The following is a 24,645-nucleotide window of genomic DNA, read 5'->3' on the forward strand; positions in this document are numbered from 1 at the left end:
ATCTTAATTTATATTGGAGTTTGTTTTAGAGCTATATATTCGCATTATAAGGAGGCAATGGCACTCACGGTAAAGCGAATGTGTCCTGAGTTGGATGTTGACAACTTAGACTGCCTTCAATATCAACCTGGCAGTTTGTGAGAGTCACCGGAAGTGGATTGGTGAAGTTCACGGTTACATCTAGTTCTTCATCTGCCTGACAGGAAGTGGGGCCCTGAAATGTAAAGAGTCGGGTTGAGAAGGTAGGTGCATAAAATGAATCTGACTCGACGTCTATCAGAGCGAAATGCAATAAGTGAGTGAGTGAGTGAGTATGATTTTACGCCGCTTTTAGCAATATTCCAGCAATAATACGGCGGAGGACACCACAAATGGGCTTCACACATTGTACCCATGTGGGGAATCGAACCCATGTCTTCGGCGTGACGAGCCAACGCTTTAACCACTAGGCTATCCCACCGCCCCGAAATGCAATAAAAATGTAAGCAAACTATTGTCACGTCCCGTGAAAATCTTCCGCAACCTTACGATCCCAATTCTTACTATTTAAACATAGTTAAACATATGGTAAACAATTCAAGGTAAGTACATGGTGGAGTAACATAAGAAACGAACCCGGAGTCTTATATTGGGTTGTCGTAGAAGGAACGACTTCTGTTCTGTGACAGGGTATTCGTCGTCGTCGTCGATTTCGGCCACGACCAGGATGAGGAAGTGGAGGTCGTCCTTTCCACGTATCCAGGAAACATCGGCGTCCATTTTCATGATGAATGTCTCACCTAAATAGATCGAAGGCACATATAGTCTTCGCTGTATATCGAACGGCAGCTCATTCGATATTTTGTATAGAATATAGACGATCATGAAATATTGATAGCGACTCGTGTCTGTGTGAGTGCCAACAGAATCTGATTCCGCGGCTCTGGCGTTTAATGTAACGAGACAGGATAACGATTTCTGTGTGTTGTGTATCGCAATTTGATGACAGATCTATCTTACGTCCCTTTTTGTATATGCTGGAACCTATATGGTAATTTCATATTGCGACCCGTGAAGATCAGAGTTAAAATTGGTCTTCAGTAACCCATGCTTGTCGTAATAGGCGACTAATGGGATTGGGTGGTCAGGCTCGCTGACTTGGTTGACAAATGTCATCGGTTCTCAATTGCCTAGATCGATGCTCATGATGTTGATCACTGGCTTGCTGATCCAGACTCGATTATTTACAGACCGCCACCATATAGCTGGAGTAGTGCTGAGTGCGGCGTTAGACAACATTAAACGACTTTCATACAGCAGTAGCAGGTATCGAGAACTCACTTTGGCCGGGTGTCAGCTGTAATGATTCAAACTCTTTTCTTTGAGCCTGTCCAGTAATGGCACCAAAGTAGGTCTTGTGCAAGACTTTCAGCACCACTCTTTTGACACAATGCATGTTTCTTCCTGTATTCTTCACGTGCACCGAAAATTGAAAGTCGAAACCTACAAAGACGTCTCGGATATCTTCTATTTCAATTTTGATGTCCTGGACAAAAAAAGAATAACAGAAGTATCTTAAAGCTTTTGAGTAATTTTATAATAATCATAAACTATTTTAAGAGGAGTTTTCCATCTAAGAGCAATTGAACTGTAATTTAACTTGATATTAGGCATCACCAACATGACAAATGCATAAACATTCGAATAAACAAGGAATTGAAATTCCGATGGAATTCAGAACAACTAATTATAATTGCTGATGTTACCATTACTGCCCCAGATCAGAAGCAAAGCTTGGACGATCAACTCGGCGAATGTCCTTCTTACACGTATCTCTTGGTAAATAAATAAATGAAAAGGAACCCTACATCTCTATCCCTGGTGACGTTGTCACTGTTGTAGATGTTGTTGTTGACACCGATGAGACTCTGGAAGGCTTTCTCCACCTTCTGAAGAACAACCTCCCCCCTTTTCGACCCTGAAACGAAAGAGACGCAACGTAGATCACACCAGAATCTACAGATGGCATCGGTAGTACACTATGCAATTACAGGGAAATGTTGTAGTGGTTTATTCGCCCACATCCCAATGCAAGCGTACAATCCGTTTCTCTAAACTCTAAATGGACGTCTTCAATTGCAAGTTTGCAAACATGGGCAAGTAAAGGTCTCAGTGCTAGTTTTACCATTTGAAATTTACTCGTGGAACTTCTGGCCATCACACAGCCAAGACTTCTTCCAAGACCTTTTCGGAGAATGTACATGTGTTGCCTCCCCAACACTGCAGCCTTCTTCATCACCCAGATCAGAAGGGCTGTGCTCCTGGCAGCAAACCCGTTACCCTCCCAATGTCAGCCAAGAGATTGGGAAGTACCAAACCTAAGGTTACATGAACAATGGGAGAGTTGGTACTTGCTACTTGTGATTATTACTAACGGCAAATTCATTACCCAGTGTATTATAATCCCCGTTCCATTTTGTAAATACGTGTGCCTATTTACTACCACAGGCCCGTTTTCAGCTCGAATCGTTTGGCGCGCGACAGCCGTCAAATCAAATTGCTCTGTCGAAGGAGAGAAATTCTGTGCTCGTGGAGAGATGGAGGTGGTGACTTCACTTCAGTAACGGAGCTACTATGGCGAATGGGTTCAAGGTGGGCAATGAGCTGCTTGATGATGATGTGGATGACGTCTACCTACCTTCTTCATATTTGTAGGTGTTGGTGATGTCGCGTCTCTCAAGCTTCTGGGAGCCGCCGAAGCTCCTCATTGATGCCCCGCGGTAGGCCCGCCCTGTAGGCTGATGGGTGATAATCTCTTTACCTGCGCTGAAACAGGACGGTGGAGACATTGGGTAAGTTAAGGTTTACGCCGCACTCAGCAACAGTTCAGCTATATGGCGGCGGCCTGTAAATAATCGAGTCTGGACCAGAGAAGCCAGTGATCGACAGCATGAGCATCGATCTGCGCAATTGGGAACCCATGACATGTGTCAACCAAGCCAGCAAGCCTGACCACCCGATCCCTTAGTCGCCTCTTACAAGCATGGGTTACTGAAGGCCAATTCTAACCCAGACCTTCACGGATCGGTAACATTGTGGAAGGCACGGATATACAATCAACGACATTAATCACAACAGACCTGGGTCAAAATCAGCAACAAATATTAATACATCCTGAATATTCTACGTATTTTGTCCTGAAAAGAAACAAATACAATTTTGCACGAGTAGGATTTACAGATTCCCTACATCTATTCTCTGAATCAATACATCCAGTTGCACATATCTACAACCTTCCACAGATACGGTTTATCTGTTTTCATATACGCTTCATCTATTCTCGGATTCACTACATCCAGTTGCACATATCTACATCCTTCCACAGATACGCTATATCTGTTCTCACATACGCTTCATCTATTCACGGATGATGCTACATCCATTCACAAAAACCGCTTCATCTGTTTACATATGTGCTACATCTATTCACAAATATGCTACATATATTCATTAATACGCTACATGCATTCACAGATACGCTACATCCATTTTCGGATACGCTACATACATGTACAGTATACTACGTTTTAAACGAACACGCTCATAACGAACTGACGGATATAACGAACTGGTATATTTCTCTCCGTAAGTCGTTTTGTATTTTATTGGAACGTACTACGACTTTTTCGAAATAAAAATCAGTGGTTCCTTTGAGTTCGTTATAACCGTAGTTTAAGTCGCAACTATGAACACATAGTCGATGCCAGAACGGCCTCGGGATTTGTAAAGTTGGTATTGCTCAACTGAGAATATCGAACCCTTTAACAAATCTATAAGCAGAACCATTAATGGTTAGATACACTCCCCGTGTTTATTTAGGTAACGTAAGTTCTCTTTATAGTTATAACCGTTTCTACTGAACACCCGAGTACTTTCAAGAACAAGAAATCGCTTCTCTTAACACAGGGTGATCTTTATGCCAATAATCGCCTGCAGGAATGTTTCGGGCTGCAAATATCGATCTCACTTACATGTTCTTGTCCCGTCCACACTCCACCAGCTTCCCAGTCAGGTGATTCTCTCTCCACTGCACTCTGTCAGCGTTCACTTCCGTAAATATGAAGCCGACGTCACCGTCTACGCGAACGTCACCGTCTTTGACGGCTCTCACCGGACACGGCCCGCACGTGTAAATACCTTTAGAGGCAAAAAAACTGAGTTCATGGTATTTGTCATTGACGTTGGTGATACCGTGAAGTTTTCAGTAAACATTCTAAATTACTGGGGAACGATATGCAAGTGATGAAACCTTACATATTTATCAACCACTACAGAAAATGTTGACGTTATAGCAACCTTTCTACATAAATGGAATATATATCTAACTGATAAAGAAACTTCATCATATATGACGAGATACAAACACATATAAAGTGAGTGGGAAACGCTTGTTTAATGTTTAAACATAATATTCAAGCTATACTTCTCATCAAAAGTTTAGCCACTAACTTCAGGCAACTGTTCTAAACTCGATTTTGCAATATATTCCATACTGTTTATGAGTACTGTTTACGCATGAACTGATGTATTGTAAAAACTTCGTAACGTTGAAAAGATTATTGTCATGAGTTCAGTAAATGATAAACATCAGTGAAAATGGCGAATACTTAACAAAACTTTACACCACAACGCAGCTGTTCACATGCACGATATTTGCACATGCTTTTCATCAATTTAATACATGACCTCATGCAATTCATCTGCATAAAGTTTGCAGTTGGTTCCCCCAAGTTAGTGGAGAAATCAATCTTCGATGTAACCATATGTATATACATAACATACAGTAAGTGCTTTAAGGAAGTCTAAACTTTTGAAGAGAAGTATTATGGCGGCGATCTAATCGAGTTTCGTCCAGACTGATATCGTAAGCTACGCCAATGGGAACTATCTTCCTCTCAGTGAAAATGGCAATGGGTATACATTCTTGAACGTACTGCACCCAAATTACTATCGCTCTTAATCTACTCTGGGGTATCTTCACCAATTCAGTGTCGACATTACCCAACGAGCACCCTCTCACCCGGCTTACCATTACAACGTTCCTGAAGGGTAGGGTCGACCACCTGCCACCCATCGTAGTCTCCCTGTGGGTGAAGGTCAGGCCGTCTCATCCAAGCCTCACTCCAAACATGATATGACCTGCGCACACATAGGCATGAGTAGGACGTCAACAGATGATGTGTGATTAAATGTGTGATGAGGACTTGCATGGTCACTTCATTAACAGTTGGTCAGCTAGAATTCGTATATATTAAAAGGTAAAACTGACCTCTGAATATGAAGCTTCTTTACGATGTTTCTTAACAGAAAATGGGTGAACAGTTCCCCTATGAAACTGCCATTTTCCCTTATGTGCTTTGATCCAAGGAACGCGGGTATGAATATTTTGATTCGCTTGGCATATAATTCTTGCTTTCAATCAACATGAAGCTGACATATTAATTGAAACGGGTACCCTGGTAGTTAAAGCGTTCGCTCGTCACGCTGAAGACCCGGGTTCGATTCCCCACATGGGTACAATGTGTGAAGCCCATTTCTGGTTGCCCCCTGATGTTGCTGGAATATTGATAAAAGCGGCGTAAAACACAACTCACTCACTCACTCACTCATTAATTGAAACACTGTTCAAACAGTGAACACAAAGCTCACTCAGTCATTCAATCATTGCTATCATCTGTTCAACAGAAACAGTTTCGTATTCGTAAAGATAAGGGGCAGAGTGCCCAGCATTGATACTCAAACAATTCTGAATTGATTTATAGGGCTTATCAGTTTCACGATCAAGTTCAATACCTATAGCTTAGATCTTGTCTGTTTGTACCAACATAAAAACAATCAAAGTCCACACAGATTTACCGCTGTCAGCGATTAAAACCTTCACAGGCTACATACACCGAGTACGACACACCCATGCCACGCAGACACGCCATTACATATAACTTAAGTGCTGTTGAAAGACCATAAACAGAACGAGCGTTATTGGAAATAAAATGTAGGGCAAAAGAAGGTAATGTTTGCTGGTGGCTGAACATGATAGAAACAAGTACTGCTTACTCGACGGTGATATCAGTATCATAGTTGTGTGTTGTGACTTCAATCTGGAGTGTTTTGACGACTGTTTTCTACCTGGTCACATTATGTTGACGTTAGTAATGTGCACATCAACTGCTATTTTCAAGTGTATATTTTCTTTTGCCCGACAGTTTAGCATGACAAGTGGGGTATTAACTAATATATAACGAGAAATATTTCCCTGAAAGGTATGTTCAAATGATTTCGGACTCGTGCAAGGTTTATACTTCAGACATGCTGATATATCTAAAGAATATGAAGGATATCTGAATTTAACACTGACTGACTGACTGAATTTGGTTTGATGCCGCTTTTAGCAATATTCCAGCAACATCACGGCGGGAGACACCAGAAATGGGCTTCACACATTGTACCCATGTGGGGATTCGAACCCGGGTCTTCGGCGTGACGAGTCAACGCTTTAACCACTAGGCTACCCAACCGCCCCCTGAATTTAACAACTTCATACGAATCTCTATGAGTCCATAATGGCCCAAGTCAGGTACTTTATGTACCTTGATACTTTCAGTTTGACTGAAAATAACCCAACTCACGTTCAGTTATTAGATGTCACACTAAGTTTTCGCGAAACACTTTAATGACCACAGCACTGACGTTCAAGATTATTATTAAGCGTTTCGAGAGTTTTGACCCTTTCTGAAATCAGGCACATTTTGTGTGTCGTTATTTTCACTATACTCCATCGTCCTTTGAAAGGTCATTAGGCTACCTCTATGGAGGTCGAGGACAGCGTCATTAGGTACCAACCAGACGGCGTCATCTGAGATGTCACTCCAGTCCCCGCTTTCGTCTTTCACCTGGATGTAGTCAACGTTGAGGCTCGTCATGTCCACGTTGTGGGCTGTGTTGTAGCAGGTAACACCCCGACATGGAATACCAAGGGCCCGACAAACTGAATAGACAAAACTCTTTACTAATGGACAGTCGTGAAATAACCGCTAATGAATAACGTAAGGCCAGTTCTACACCTTTAGTTTTAGATACATAGCTCAGTAGTGGTGGTGCGATGACACAGGATCTAGGTTCAACCCCCCAAATGGTTACTATTGTATTTGTCTTTTGTAAAACTGCAAATTGTGCTGTCACTAAAACCATCACAAGCTAACTTACCAGATATCACCCAAACTTTCATTCACTCACCTAAACACTTTCCCACCCTCCCATCAACACATAACTCACTCACTCACCTGTTATCAGTACACCAGCAAAGACCCAGCACTGTCCGTATTTGACAGGTTCCTGTGTGTCCATATACTGACGAAGTATCTTAACGCTGCCATTCCACTTTGTGGGGCGCGTCCCTCCCTCAAAGTCTCCGCTCCAGTTACCCACCAACACGCCGTCGTTTTCGGGGGCGTTAACCTGTCGATCATGGTCATTACGCATGAAGCAATTGTTTCCTTCTTTAAAGAACATTTAATTCAATGAGAACTACCTTCCGACTGGGATTAACGAGGCTAAAATCACTGGATCTCACGAACATATACTACACATATCTAAGAGTCTTCGACCGAACATCTCAGCATTCATGAAACCTGTACTTCTAACCCAAATCCCATCCTATCCGCAAACCCAATCCCTGTTGCCACCTCTGACCCTGTGCCCCAGCCCCATCCCTAATCCCTGATTCTTGACCAAAGCTCCTCCCTATCCTAATAACAGTCACAATCCCCCATCCCCCGTCACCATAACCATCCCCGAGTGTAACAACAGCCTCAACAATCCCTTCCCCACCCCGTCACAATCCCACCTTCGTCGGTATCACCATGTCCAACCCCAACTCTATCCATTATACTCTGTGCCCATCCTCCACCAAAGCCCCCACCCCTCCCCTTTACCGTGTCCCCATCCTCCATCCAAGGCCCAACCCATCCTTTATTCACCCGATAGAGTGAGACCTATCGATTCCCAATATTGTAGGGACCTTTTAACATTGAAAGAGGAGGTTACATTCTGACTGATCAAAGCATTGATATCCGCCAAGCTGTCTCTAACTTGAATAAATGGAAATTCACGATCAGTTCATTCTATTACCATGAGACATATGTAAAGCTTACGTCACCCTTTCTTTTCATCGAATCTATCACCAGTCTTCCTGAACCCCATGAAAAATGTTTACAAGTGAAATGCACGTAATTGTGTATGCAGTTATTGTACGGGTCTCCACAGAATGAACTGGGACAGAACACGTGTTGTATGTTCCCCAGGGAACTGAGAAGGTAATCTATTATTCGCGCAACAATATCAGGCAATTTCAGATTCTCTCCCTTGGTGCTCTCTGGAAGGGTTTATGTGTATTGATAATTATTGCTGTGGTGGTATAGTTACTATACAAATGATTTGCCTACAGTCGCTCACGGCTGAAGGGATGGTGTAAATCCAGCTAGGGTCCATGCAAGTAGCAAAGGTGCTGTAAGTCCCCATGGTCCCTAGTATGGTGATCTACCTTCAGTTGTTGGCGATCTATTTTTGTATTGTGTTGTCGTCTATAGTTAAAATGTTTTAGATTCAATTACTACTTTTACATTTAAATCTGTGATATTCTAGTTGTTTTACTGTCCTTCGTTGACAGGATTTATAATTGATCTTTAATTATTGTTAATCTATAATTTGTTTTAGTCACGATATGGCTGAAATATTGCCAAGGTGACTTTAAATTTAACTCACTCACTCACTACTATACAAATGAAGCGTACGTAGGAAGAATGACAATCTGACTCACGATTTGTCCGAGACCTTTGACCACCCTTGCCACATTCCCCATGGTCGTGGTAGCCTCGAACCCGAACGCCCTTCGTACCAGATGCAGAGCCACCTCAAGGATGCCGTCCTCGAACTGGGGACACACAGACATATATCTTCAGGGTTGTTAGGTCCGACATTGCGTTCATGTTAACACGTATGTACACATACTAGTTTTAAGGAGTGAGTATAGTCCTACGCCTCCTTTAGCAACATTCCAGCGATATTATAGAGGGGGCTACCAGAAATGGCTTCCAAACACTATACTCAAGCTTGGAATCGAATCCGGTCTTTGGCGTGACGAGCGAACGCTCCAGCCATTAGGCTACCCTATCCGGCCATATTTGAATAAAACTCTTGGTGTCTTTAGTGGTATTGGTTTGAAATCAATTTAGATTTCATTTTGTAGCATAATGAAAAAGTGATCTATTACCATATTGAAGATTTTGAAATGACCATACGGATGAATGTTAACTTGTTAAATGTCCCACATGTCCGATACACGTGACTTATTGACTAATTCGGGTACATTTATATAACACTGCCGTTTTTCACTGGTGTTACAAACTACGGGCAAAAGAAACCAAACATCCATGTTTGGAGGTGCTTAATACTTAAACAAACAAGTGATGCTTTTCAATGGTGATGTATTTGACAAGGGTATCTGAATCTGAAATTTGTTTTACTGTCAAATCAAACTTTCAACTTTATACGAATTGCTCCGGCTGATAATATCAAGCTGCTAAAAATTACTGACAGTAATCGATATACACGGACCCGTGAAGATCAGGGTTAGAATTGATCTTCATCAACCCATGCTTGTCCTAAGAGGCCACTAACGGGCTGGGGTAGTGAGACTCGTTGACTTGGTTGACACATGTCATCGTATCCCAATTGCGTTGATCGAAGTTCATGGTGTTGATCACTGGATTGTCTGGTCCAGATTCGATTATTTATAGGCCGGTGCCATACACCTGGAATATTGCTGAATGCAGCGTTGAACAAAAATCCAACCACCCATATTATTATTAAGTACTCGTTTCATTATTACGATCACTCGAAGCGATATCCGTAGAACAATGTTGTTTGTAGCTCACCTGGCCATAGAACCAGGAAGATGCCGCCATCTTGGAGACGCTGCCCGAGTATTGGGGCCCGGAGTCGTTCAGAACCGCCTCCTTCCGCCAGTCCTCGTCCTCCATATACACTATGTCCTCTGAAACAGGACCCAGCGATGTTCACGATCGAGGAATTAGAAATATAATCCTCTTTTTAAATGACTCAATGTATGTTTGCTGCTTAAGTATTTAAATTTATTTCTTGGTAAGGAAATGATCCGCAAATATATACTCAATCTTTTGTATAATTAATAGGGAATCAATGTAATATGGTTGCACGTGTTCCTAACGGCACTCAAGAGGGATGTCCGGTCATTGATGTCATGGTCACCACTAGCAACTAATTACTCGGGAAGCATGACAATTGTTACAATGTTGTCCATGAATTAGAACAAGGAAGTCATTTTAGCATACTGATGGCAGCGGTATTTAATAACGATGTATCTTATGATAAAAGCCATCCGTCCTACATCCAGCTCATACAGAACGTTATTGAATTTGTCTTCCGTTTATTATGAATCTTCATGGCTCATTATCTGTCTCTATAATTCAGCGTCAGTGTCTATGAGTAACCATCGATGGCAGTGACAGTGTAAATATTCATCAACGTTTCCCCATCAAGGGTCTTTGTTACAGTCCGGTTGGCAACCGTGCTGTTTAGGTGACATGTTGATATATAGAATAAGAAAAGATCAGCCATTTAACATAGCACGATTACCATTAGCACCAGGCAACGATTATTGTGGAAAAATTAAATGGCGTTCAACTGTGTCGATGAATACATTGTTTCTGGGTTCGGCCGAGGGCTTTGACGTCAGCCAACGTCTGAAACATTTATCACCTCACCTCGGCACCATGGGTTGAAGATGATGGTGACGTCTTCATTGTGGGTGTACTGCCAGATGACCTCGGAGTCCTCCTTTGAGTCGACGACTACCGTGATACTGAACTCCCATTCCCCGACTGGTGTCGTGGCGGGGACGAATATCGCCAGGGTGACGGAGGTGGCGTCCTGTCCCACACATGTAGCGCGCCACTTGGCGCGGCTGTAGGAAGTGTTTGCCCCAACCTGCACCTTCATGGTGGCGCTGAGCTTCGTGTGGGGCTTGTAGTCTTCACCTTCGAGACGAACAAATACAAATAATTCCGGTTATCACGAACGGGTTGCTGACATAACTACGTTTACAAATATATGTCGCTTTACAAGGGTGACTAATGTGATTAGTGAGTGAGTGAGTGTAGTTTTACGCCGCTTTTAGCAATATTCCAGCAATATCACGACGTGGGACACTAGAAATGGGCTTCACACATTGTACCCATGTGGGGAACCGAACCCGGGTCTTCGGCATGACGTTTTCACCACTAGACTCCCCCACCGCCCCCTAATGTGAGTAGGGCAAGGGTAGCAGTCTAAGGAAGTCTCGTGTTTAGCGGTATCTCATGGCCTTGTCAGAATTTGATTATCGAATTAGATCTATATAATTTGCCCTGATTATGATTTGTGGTTTGTCATCTCAATATTTGTACTGGTTTTACCAACGTGATAACAGTTTACGATCTCAATGACGCCATGCGTTCGTTCAACATCTATACAAAACCCCGTGACGGAACTGAAATGCAGTTGAAAGTAGCTATAAACGAGCTCACTTACACCTACAACTAGATGGAGGGGATAGCATAGTTGGTTCAGTGCTTCTTTGGTGCAATGTACAGAAGTATTTTTAGTGCCCTTTTAATACCGACCATGTATTATTTTGTGATATTTTGTGATATTTCTTGGATTTGCAGGATTTTTGTCAGAAAGAATACATGAAAAGTCAGATTTTTTAAACCCAGAACCTTCCCCGAGCCCCATAGGCCTTTTGTTGTAAAATTCCGGCATTATAGTTCTCCATTACACAACTTCACTAAGTTGCTGAAATGTTTTCTGACATGTTATTAACTTATGACTCGTTATCTACCAACTAACTAAACTATCAAAAGATCTGCCCCTACCGAGGTTAAATGTCAAGGTGAGGTCAGACTTTTTAGGATCACAGGGTCGGTCAAAGAGCACAGTCATAAGGAACTCCTGTCCTCTACGGATAACCAGCTCTGGCTTCATCCTGGTAGGATGTGTCCGCTGGTCCCCCGTGCATTGGTACAGGTTTGTGTGGTGGGCCTCTGTGTTCTCCTTGATGTGCAGGTTGACCCCAGTGACATGGAGGCGCTCCTCCAACAGGTGTGGGTCAACCTCCAGCATTGCTTGCTCTGAGGGAAGAAGATCAGCAACCGTCACTCAGTGACAGACTATAGATAAGGACAACAACAAAGTGATTACCTGTTGTGGGTGGTTTTCACCGTGATTAGTGTGTCTATTTCATCTTAAGCTTTTGATAAGAAACCATTATTTTATTTTGTTATTTACTATGGTAAATAATAAGAGAGCGGTTGGTGAGACATTCCAAAGGAAACGACAATGAATATTGTTCTGGCCTCAAGAATACAATACAATAAGTTTGTTCATTACACGATAACAAGTAAATGTGTAGAGATAGAGTAATATCCAAACTTTATATACTTTTTTTAATTTAGAAAGGAATTCAAATATTAGCAACCCCATTCATGTCAACGTGACTTTTGTCTGAAATAGCAGTTCCGTCAGAAAACATGAACGTTCAAAACTGCATAATTCTGAACGCACTTGTAGGGGGAACACGCGGACATACAGAGGACATAAGGACATATCAGTGTCATTTAATTACTCGCAAGATACTAGACGTGTTTCCGCCAGATGCTTTGTGTAATATGAACGTGAATTAATGAAACTAGTGAATCAAGTTCAATGTTGATTTCTCCCACTGCTAGTCAAGATGACTAAGATCAAACCTGTCTATAATGACGTCGGAGACCCAGGATGACCTTTCTGGGCGCTACATGAACTCAGAAAAAAGAATTAAATGGGAACTAACACCATTCATCTCTACCTTCAAATAGCAGTCCGATCTTGTGATGGTCAGATGAGTAGCCGAATTCTGCATCTCTATCCCATGCTGGCGGCCAGGCCCTCTCATAGGTGTACCAGGGGTAGCGTTTCGTGAACCGGTCGTGGATGTTCCAGTCGGGACTTCAGCCAAGGGTCAAGACAAAAATGAGAAATGGCGGACTGCGGAATGACAGTCTGCAACACTCAGCAACATCAAAACTATTGTACGGTGCCCTGCAGTAGTCAGCAATAATTTTACAGCTCTTTAGACAGCAATGGTATATATACATAACTATGGTCCACAGTAGACAACACTACTACAACTATGCTGGAAAGACTGTCTTCAGTTGACAACTGATCATGATTGACTGACGGACTGGGTTTGGTTTTACGCCGCTTTTAGCAATATTCCAGCAACATCACGGCGGGGGACACCAGAAATTGGCTTCACACATTGTACCCATGTGGGGATTCGAACCCGGGTCTTCGGCGCGACGAGCCAACGCTTTAACCATTAGACTACCCCACCGCCCCAGTTGACAACTGAAGAACGTAAGTCAGCAATATTACAGCTACAACACGATGGCCTCAAATAGCCAGCTATATCACAGCCGTAATACGGTAATACGTATTTGATACGTATAAAGAGAATGCAGTGTTGGTCACCTGGGTCCATTGTACACGGAGGGCTCTATGGATACCTCTTGGGACGAGAAGCTTGCTTGGGAGATGGACTGATTCACCTCCTCTGTCGGGTTGTTGTCGGACTCGGTCTTCACTGGGGTTGGGGAACTCCTAGGAGAGAAATGCCAGTGCGAGGCTTTAAGGCACCATCGAGTGAAGGGACTCTTTTGATGTGGGAATCGAGAAAATACAAGACCACATTATATAGAGTGGGACAATTGTTGGGAGGTGAGGGGAAGCGAGGCGCTGAGGTGGGAAGGATGTAGACAGGAGAGCGTCTTGAAAGGGTGTGGATCGAATAGTTGGATAACTTTAGTGTAGATAGAGAGGAGTCACCAGGAAATGTGTGAATCGGGGCAATGCATACCTTTAGTGTGGAGAGGGACCGGGGGCTCTTGAAAGGGGGTGTATCGAATAGATGGGTAATTTTCGTATTGATAGAGGGGACAGTCAACTGAAAGGGTGTGAATCTAGGAAATGTATCTTTAGTATGGATAGATGGGGAACCACTGGAAAGAATTCGAAAGGCTGAAATCGAAGGAAAGGCCAGAGGGGGTCGGTGGAGAGATGATGCACTGCTTATAGAGATTGAGTCAGTGGACTGACATAGGTGAAAATGAAGATATATGTCCTTATCATTAAAATATAGGGAACCAGCTGTGATTTGAGACAATGGGATATATGCCCACAGTAAAGAGAATGGGGAGTTGATGGGTGTATTGAGGGTGTGGACTGGTATGGAGGCGGAAGAGTCAAGAGGATATTTGACATTTCTGTATTTAAAAGATATACATATGTAAGACAGCCTTTTGTTCTATGTGAGCTAAGGATACTGTCAGGGTTAGATCTGGGCAATTAACTATTGTGAGCTAGCCTTGAAACAAGAGAGGGGAGAGTTCCTTAGGTTTCTTCAAGCAAGTGGTGAAAAAACCCCAAGGATTTCATACCCTACAGCTCTACTCGTTTGCTATGATAAATGTCTCTCATGTTATAATTTCCAGATGCATCCTATGCCGTCACGGTTTACTACACGAAGTAGGTGGTAAGAAGATTTAATTATGGTGTAGCCACGGTCAAACCTGCGCCAGTTGGTAACAAAATGTCTATCAGCGCTTGACCATGGTATTTACAACAGGTGGAAGGCGTGTAAGATATTAATCTCAATACTGTTAAAAAATAGTTGATAGTTAATTACGACTTAGTCGATGGTAAAACCTGCACCTGTTGGGGAGGGAATACTTATCTGTTCTTGGCCAATGAATGTACAAAATCATGATTCAATATCGCCGCACTCAGCAATATTCCAGCTATATGGCGGCCATCTGTAAACAATCGAGTCTGGATCCAATGATCAACAGCATGAGCATCGATCTACGCAATCGGGATGACGATGTGTCAACCAAGTGAACGAGCCTGACCACCCGATCCCGTTATTCGCCTCTTACGACAAGCATGGGTTGCCGAAGATCAATTCTAACCCGGATCTTCATGTTAGCATGTGCAAAGAAGGAAGACCTGTGTCGACACAGCTCACTAACTTTATCTTTGATTAATTAGTATAAGTATGGCGTGGGCGCGTTTGCTAATTGACTGCCGCTGCGCTTGACAATTGATGCCATAAATAAGATGCAGTACCTGCTCATATAAGGACCTCATTTGTAAAGAATAATATTGTGAAAACATAAAAAATGTATAAAAAGGTATGCACTGTAATATACATTATATGAGAATCAGGGACATGTAATACATGCTTCAGACTCAAAGCAAATCGGTTACCAAATTATCAAAGTTTCCGCAGAATATTGAGTCAATCCGAAACGATTTTTTAGTTTGCGCGTGTTCTTTTCCCTATAAATATAGAACAGTTTGAAAACGAAAAGCTCATGTGTAGGTGTTCAAGTGGCTATTGTGAATGCTATACCATTATGTCATTTTAAATTTCTTATCCTGATCGATAATGTGAAGTGCCATTTCCTTGAATGGGAAATCAATGATCTAAAAGTTCAAGTCGATATCCTTTGCTCGTAAAATCCTTGATTGGCAATTATGATGTGCGGTTAGCAACGCACAGATCTACGTATCCAGGCGAAGTTTTTTTCACTTATGTACACCTTTGCGGCGGTATAGTGAGGGATGTAGTTGATCGTTAACGGCGAATTTGGCACATAGGGGGTGAGGGGGGGGGGGGTGTTGTTGGTGGAATGGGGTTCAACGCATCGTTCAAGATCAATGAACTTATAAAGCCATGGGCATGCCTTTGTGTAAATGGACCTGTGCGTAGAGATCAGGTCACAAAATCAGTTGAAGTTAAGCAACGTTGTGTGCGGAGAGGTCTTGGATGGGTGACCGTGTGTGACAGCTTGACTCCTGAGAGTTTCTAGGACTACAGTCCTGCCACACAACGAAGCACATGTGATACATATGGTCTCACCTTTATCAAGTGAGTTTGTCCAAAATTGCCTCTGTTCACCCAGCGGAAAATGGCATAACAGGCAGCTTGGGGTATCCGGGGTAATAATGATCAGATTGTGCGCTTTGAGCAGGATAACTAGCCTGGAAAAGGCGCGTTATAAATATTCTCATTAATATTATTGCGTGCGTGCGTGCGCGTGCGTGCGTGTGCGTGTATGCATGTCAGAAATTATGCCGTTTTTATAGTGCCAACCCGCTGACTATAGCATACCTCAGTTTAATATGGATACCCACTGACATATTGAACTGACTCCGATCCTTGTTTATAGCCTATACTCTGAGCGTCAGGCACGGTTACAACAAGTACCATATTTTAACGCCTTTTAGTATGAGGTCGAACTACCACCTTCCATTCTCAGATGTTCTATTCACTATCGGTTAAATAGCGCAAACCCAGTCAGATACTATGACCAGCTGAACACGGATACCCCACTCAAGGCCTAAATTATACTCCGACTCGAACACGCCTTGTCCCTTTCATGCCCAGCGTCAGGCAAGGTAACATCAAGCAACTTCTCTTAACGACGATTAGTATGGCGCGGGCTGGGGATGGAATGCCCGACCAGAAAGACGCTCTATCGACTAACAATGCAAGTAAGCTATAGCACACAGACACTGCCTGTCAGCATTGAATACCGGCTTTGTATGATATATCGTTACATTTGTGATCACAGACCATATGCGATCCTGGAACCTTTAATAACAGGCTTACAAATTCCACAGGCCCGTGATGATGTGATATTGTGATAGGAATGACGATGTAACAACTGCAGTAAAGACAACAACGACAATGATGACGATGCATCTCACACATTACAACACAATGAAGTAACGGCGATGATTTATCTGAACGGTGGGAACTGCAACATCGGTGGTAACGACAACGACGGTTCAATATATAAATAACGACATCAGCAACAGCAAAGACGATAGTGATGGCGACAGATGACATTGACATCAATGACGGTGAAGATTATCCCAACGATACCGACAACTAAGATAATGATAGTATGCGCACATCAATATGCCTTGGAGGACGACGATTCTTAAAGGAAGCGTTTGTTCTGGATTCTCAAGCAAAAAGAAAACACTTTATTGATTTTTAAAATGTTAAGATATTCAAAGCTTAGCGCATTCAATGAGCAACACCCTTTCAAGTTGTGTTGTGTTTCTAAGGAAGTCTTGGAGCAAAGTTTCACCTTGTGCGTCACAAACAACGCCCCAGTACATCAACTCGGAACCAAGTAGCTGGTCTAGTTGAAAAGGATGATTCAACTGAATATACAGAATGAACTCAAAGTGTATCATGGTTGAACGGCCTCCTTTATTTGGTACACCTAGAGCTGAAGGGCATCTTGTTGTGAAGATTGACCTACGTGAGTAAACAAACACAGACTGGAACCGTGATAAGTGCTTTTGAAGTCTATTTGAAGTGCACTGGTGCACTGGTTTCACGAAGATTAACCAGTGCACATCGTCAGTGTGTGAGTGAGTGAGTTTTGTTTTACGCCGCTTTTAGCAATATTCCAGCAATATCACGACGGGAGACACCAGAAATGGGCTTCACACATTGTACATATGTGGGGAATCGAACCCGGGCCTTCGGCGTGACGAGCGAACGCTTTAACCACTAGGCTACCCCACCGCCCCTCGTCAGTGTGTGATGTGGCACCTAAACAGTACTAGTGTTCCAAGGATGTGTAAGGTGGCCACGTGCATCCGCATTCATGGATGAGGACCCATCTCCGTTGACAGGAACACGGTAATTGATGATAGTCACGAGCCTCTTGAGTCAGTGAATATGGTTGTATGCTGCTTTTAGCAACATTCCAGCAATATCATGGGGTACACAGGAAAGCATTTAGCCTTGAACAAAGATGAAATGGACGCTTATAATTTCGAATAGCTTAACTATACCGCTTCATTTAAAATCTCAAACTATTTCAGAAAAAGAGAAAATGTTACAAGCATATGGCAGTATAGTTTTTTATGGAAATTTGAGAAGGCTGTCGGAACAACTTTATCTTTGTGGATTTGATTTCTGCTTGAATCAATGGCTGTTTTGTGTAGTGGTTAGAGCGTCCGTCCGGAGAGCGGAAGGTCGCGGGTTCGATCCCCGACCGCGTCATACCAAAACACGTTAAAATATGGTACTTGTTGGTCCTTGCCTGGCGCTCGGCATTAATGGGTACAACAAGGACTGGTCGGCTCGGAATCAGTATAATGTGTTAGAGTGGGGTATTCATGCTTCACTTCGGCATGGTATCTCAGTGGGCTAGCACTATAAAACCAGCTTCAGTCTGGGCTAGTACAAGCAGCCGCACATACACATACACACGCATGCACGTCGTCATATGAGCGAAATATTCTCAAGCACGATGTTAAACCCAATTTCACCTAACCTCACTGTTTTGTGTACTATCAAGTACGTAGTCCACCACGCAAATTCTATCATACTTCAAATATACGTACGCTCAAGTCCGTGATCCCCAAAATCAACACCACCCGTAGAAATTCAAGACACACACAGTCAACATTAACTTCATAGGAACTTCAAGAAAGGCAGTCATGATATAAAGAGAGGTTTCTCCTGAAATAACAGTGCCCAAAATACTGATGTTTTACTTTTCTGGGATTCCGAGTTAAAGTGGCTCTACCAAACCAAATCCACCCGTAGAGATTCAAGACACAGACACAGTCAGCATTAACTCCCTAGGAACTCCAAGCAAATGCAGTCATGATATAAACAGAGGTTTCCCCTGAAATGAGAGTGCTCAAAATACTGATGTTTTTCTAGGATTCCAAGTTAAAGTGGCTCATAGTGTACTAATTTCCGTGTACGGATCGAGTGTAGGTAATTCATCTTCCCCCTAAAGTGGCCGCATAAACATGGAACGGTTCAGTGTTTATATCTAAAAGCCAATCCGCCCGTGTTCATGTGTTGCAAACATATTAACATATGGGTTCATGTTTCATTGCCAGGTATACACAGGAATATCTTTGGTCATATATGTAGATGGGATTGATATAATTAGACGACGTCTGAATATAAAGGACTTTGAGCCATACGTTTTCAACGACCATGGCGTTTCTCAGTTTTCTTATGATTTTCCTTATAATAACGGCTATATATAAAGTGCCAATGCTATTAATTAGTTCTTTTCTCTATAAATAACGAAGAAAATCGATTACACCAATAAGTGGTAGTGACGTATGTACAGGAATGTCTAAATAAGTTCCCTGCTGGAATTGTTTCCACAAAATTCCTTACTAGTTAAATTATTTATTTGCTTGTGTGAATTACCCCTGGGCCCAAGACATGCCATGCGTGTTTTTCAACGTGTTGTTTATTCTAGCTGTCTGGTTTCAAATGATGATGAAAAATGTAAACACAGAATATATTTGCAACGAAACAAAGGACCCACTCAATCGTATATGCTATTCCGTCGGTTTCTAATCAACCAGGTGCGAGGCTTTAACCTTGCAATGGTTCAGTGCTGCAAGAGTGCAAAGATGGTAAATATTGGATAGTGTCCCGGTACCATTAATTTCCACATTCCCGCGATGGTTATTGTAGTGGACGATGCATCTCAACAACAGCAAAGACAACGACAGCATTGACGACAATGCTGACGATGCATCTCAGTGAAGTTACGGTGGAGACATATCTGAGGTGATGGGGTTTAACGTCGTACTTGAGAATATTTCGCTCATATGACAACGTGAATGCGTGTGTATGTGTGGCTGCTTGTACTTAAGCTGGTGTTATAGTGCTAGCCAACTGAGATACCATGCCGCAGTGAAGCATGAATACCCCACGCAGACACATTATACTGACTCCGAGCCGACCAGTCCTTGTTGTACCCATTAATGCCGAGCGCCAGGCAGGGACCAACAAGTACCATATTTTAACGTGTTTTGGTATGACGCGGCCGGGGATCGAACCCGCGACGATCCGCTATCCGGACGGACGCTCTAACCACTACCCCACGGAGACGGCCCGATGATATACTTATCTGAACAGACGGAGCTACAACATAGGTGGTAACGACAACGGCATGGCAGTACAAAAATAACGCCATCAACAACAGCAAAGACGATAGTGATGACGATCGTTCACAGTTTTAAATATGGTATTATCAATGACCATTGTTGTGTTGCAAATATATTAACATATGGATTCATCATTGATTGACAGACATACACATGCATATATGTAGATGGGATTAGGCGAATTAGCCGACACTCGAATATGACTGACTTTGAGCTCAGAGTATTCTACGACCATGGTATTCCTCACGTTTTTATGCTTTTCCTGAATAGTAAAGAGTGTTTACAAAGTCCTTAACCTAGTAAACAGTTCAACAACGGATATCGACCCGTTGAACTCATGATCAGAACAACATCATTTGAAGCATATTCCATAAAATTGAGCATGTGTGCCATTATTGGAAGATTGTGACACAAAGCGCCCACTTCAAGAAGAAAAATAGGATTACAGTTAAGAGCGTATAATCTTACTCATGCAGTAACGTAGTGATAAATTATAAATGACGGATAAGCAAGAAAGAAACGATAAACATACAGTGACAAAATGTGGCCTATCAGTTGGTGTCAAAATCAAAACTGATTCCTATAAACTTTGTAAATCATTCTGAGGAACGCCGGTGACAAAATGACACAAACTTGATGCTTCTTTTAATACCGTCTTCGATCAGCAAGTGCGTAATATCTGCATCTAAATATTCGAGATCCATAGATTCGATTGACGCTGAAAAAGCCCGTCAATCAAATGACATTGTGTCCCCTTTCCGTAAAAATATTGGCATCGTCATTGTTCGATAGCGATCAATAGTCACAAGCTCATTGAACTCTCTATTTATTATCATTTGTAATGAAAAGAGTTTTGTCGCTTTTATGACAAGCAGTACCTTTAGTAATCAACATGACGGACACTTGTCACATATGACCGTCCCTGTCCTACTCGGAACAATCTTTTCCAGTAAATAACGCATGATGCCGTCATTATATAGTTGGATCTCCGTATCCCATTCAGCTTTATCCGGTATACAAACCAACTGAACCCGAGATGGGACTTGCCCGAGTTGAGGCACAACCCATCCATGAGTGAGTGAGTGAGTTTAGTTTTACGCCGCACTCAGCAATATTCAAGCTATATGGCGGCGGTCTGTAAATAATCGAGTCTGGACCAGACAATACAGTGATCAACAGCATGAGCATCGATCTGCGCAATTGGGAACCGATGACATGTGTCAACCAAGTCAGCAAGCCTGACCACCCGATCCCGTTAGTCGCCTCTTACGACAAGCATGGGTTACTGAAGATCAATATTCTAACCCGGATCCTCACGAGTAGAACCCACCCATGAATATCTCAGACACAACAGATAAAAGCGTCTTGTGTGAGCGAAAGGGTAGACAGACATATAACGAATGTGACAAATTGGGACAAAGTTACGCCAGCGTATGAATACCTGACAGCAGAACATTCGCGACCAGGTCCGGTGACTAAAATTGCATATGCAGTGAGCTATGGCGCTACGCACCGTCAGACATCTTTCCATGAACCCTTAGTTACAACGGTAGCAGACCCGAAATTGCAAGTGAATGTTGGCATAATATCTCTTTAATTCACTTGATAAAGTAGTATCTGGCAGCTTACCAATGGGCTCACAAAATATAATCTCTTATGTTGGCCTTGAAAATATCCAACTTTCTTCTGATCACTCTCCTGTCAATAATCTTTGTGTCATTTTATAGTCAAATATGTAAGTTACTGATTTCGAGGCGAAGGCTTACAGAATAATTCAGCAGATCATTTCACTTGATCAATCTAATGGCATAAAGCTGTCATTCTTTCATGACAATTCTTTATTTGATACTAGTGAGTGAGTTTAGTTCTACGCCGCATTCAGCAATATTCCAGCTTTCTGGCATCGGTCTGTAAATAATCGAGTCTGGACCAGACAATCCACTGATCAACAGCATGAGCATCGATCAATTGGGATACGATGACATCTGTCAACCAAGTCAACGAGTCTGACCACCCGATCCCGTGTGTCGCATCTTACGACAAGCATGGGTTACTGAAGATCAATACTCTAACCCGGATCGTCACGAGTTATTTGACACTAACCCTGGAGGAACTCAATATATTGTCAAAGAAAAGTGGACATGAAAATAATGATAAAATTGACAATTAATAACTTACTTCACTCCTGCCGAGTTCCCCATATTATGAAGTCTTGGTCAGTCTGAAAAAGACCGTGATATACTTAAACAAGAACGTTTCTTCTCCATATATCATATATCTTGTAAAACCAACACATCGATGGAATAAATATAATATATCGATTACTACATATATATGTGGAGCATTTACATGGTTAGTCACGGAAATCCATACCAGTGTGTCTTTTTCTCAACCCAATGAAATAAGGAAGGTCCTGTGCTGTATTTTATCGTTATTATGTCAGTATATTGGTATTCAGTCTATTTCTTCCACATATAAAGCATGCAGCAAACGAAAGTATACCCCCATATTTGATGGTGGATATGTTATTACATGTATCATTATTATTGGATATTTATATAGCGCACATATCCACGCAGCTAGTACATGCTCAAGGCGCTGGTATTTTTCCCTCGATCACTGGATGTCAATCCCAACGGCACATCGTATCATTAATCTCAACTCCCCGGGGATCATACAACTCTTGCGGCCACTAGGCGCACCGACTTATTGCGGCTTTCTCATCCTTACGAGGTACCCATTCACAGCTGGGTGGACTGGGACACATAGTCACAGAACTTTGGCCAAGTTTACTGCACGTTAATGTACCCGCAACTAGGTGTTTGGACGTATTTATGTGACCACCATCTGGTCATTTACCAACGGATTCGTGGGTTCTTTTAAGTGCCCAGGGTTGTGTACTGTACACTAGGGGTTGTGACAACACTGAAAGAGTCTGCACACAAAGTTCACTCCAAGGTTTTTACACCCTGTCACAGGTGGGCTCGATCCCGGCACCTCATGCTCACTGGATCACTAGCCTGGCGCCTTAGCCAGCTCGCCCACCATGCGATATAAATGAAACAAACATCACCAGTAACGTTTGTGATAATACATTTGTAATGATTTGGTCAAACCCACATTTCAAATGGATACTTGTCTTGAGAGGTTAATACAGAGAATTTAATCATTTACATTCAGGACTATGCATTTGTGACACAATTTAAACGGACCAGGCTGGAGCTTGATCAAATATAGCGCATTCTTAAATGAATATTATCGGTAACGTCATTGAACACCATTGACTGGAGGAGTGAGTGAGTGAGTGAGTTTGGTTTTACACCGCTTTTAGCAATATTCCAGCAATATCACGGCGGGGGACACCAGAAATGAGCTTCTTGACTGGAGGAAGACAGTCTGACTTAGATATATTTTAGCATGGTGACAATAAACTACACAAGTATTTTCAAATGCAGTTTAGATTACTATAAAGAATGATGAATAATAGATGAATATATATAAACAATCCTTGCTATTATGAATGGGAATTAGTAGGAAACAGTTGATGAAGTCAGCATCGCTGTACGCTACGAGATAACTATATGCTGCCCATGGTGACAGCTGCTTGCTAAGATTTACAAAGTTTATACGATAAAATAGGATAAATGATATATATAAGTCGGTTACCTACCTGTTGTTTAGGTGTATCTTGTGCTGGTATCTCACTATATAGTTGAACGTTGGAATTCCCTGTTCAGTGCTTCCTCAAGGATGCTCCCGTTTCCAGTTACATTATCTTGCTATCAACCCGTTAACCAACAACATCTGTTATTGTCCGAATGTCGGTTAAAGCATAACGGAATCAATATGTCCAAACAATTCAACTTAAGGACAGTGAATGTCACGTGAGCGTTGTCCGAGATGTCCTGAAGTTCTCCACGCGTGTTGGTCTTGCACTCGGGCGCAGTCGCCCTCGCCGTGTGTAGACGCTGTATGTGAGCTGACGTTGCTGATGCCGACAGGACATACTAAAATCGATAGATGTTAATCCTTTTACATTGATGAGTTTGTTGAACATGTGATCGATACAGCAGAAACACGCCTCAGATCTGGAGATCGCGTAACACACGAATAATATGTCACATTGCATTGTGTGACATACGGGTCAATAATAGTTGATACAATCTGTCAAGATATACATGAATGGTCATGTTATAACGTACTTTACATCATTTTAACCACTGTTGATTGCTCACTGTGATCTATGAGAGCTCCTCAGATCGTGTGACTGATGTTGTTCATGTTGTAATGTGTGTGTAATGGATATATGTATTTATTGTAATTCCAGCGTCCATAACGCAAGACAAATTCTTTATTATTATTATTATTATTATTTACATTGTGTGAAATACAAATGTTCAGAATGTTGACTGTTTTATGGGAAACATTCAAACTCTTTCCCGGAGTTGAGACCATATGTTACTTATATTGTGTTGTCGT

General features: G+C 42.3%; 1 protein-coding gene across 1 annotated transcript; it reads right to left on the reverse strand.

Moving 5' to 3' along the window:
* Nucleotides 1-59: 59 nt before the first annotated feature.
* LOC124259035 (annulin-like) lies at nucleotides 60-24,153 on the reverse strand. Its single transcript, XM_046693117.1, has 17 exons — nucleotides 23,837-24,153; nucleotides 22,345-22,387; nucleotides 13,624-13,752; nucleotides 12,959-13,098; nucleotides 11,988-12,242; nucleotides 10,839-11,111; nucleotides 9,972-10,090; nucleotides 8,855-8,968; nucleotides 7,320-7,494; nucleotides 6,880-7,024; nucleotides 5,069-5,178; nucleotides 4,011-4,176; nucleotides 2,678-2,805; nucleotides 1,848-1,957; nucleotides 1,321-1,525; nucleotides 616-779; nucleotides 60-214 (listed from the first exon to the last, which is right to left on the reverse strand). Exons 2-17 carry the CDS (start codon nucleotides 22,365-22,367, stop codon nucleotides 65-67), a joined length of 2,406 nt encoding a protein of 801 aa, XP_046549073.1. The 5' UTR covers nucleotides 22,368-22,387; nucleotides 23,837-24,153; the 3' UTR covers nucleotides 60-64.
* Nucleotides 24,154-24,645: the final 492 nt, after the last annotated feature.

Source organism: Haliotis rubra, unplaced genomic scaffold (genome assembly GCF_003918875.1).
Source record: "Haliotis rubra isolate DU_JTF1 unplaced genomic scaffold, ASM391887v1 Scf708, whole genome shotgun sequence".
NCBI lineage: Eukaryota > Metazoa > Mollusca > Gastropoda > Lepetellida > Haliotidae > Haliotis > Haliotis rubra.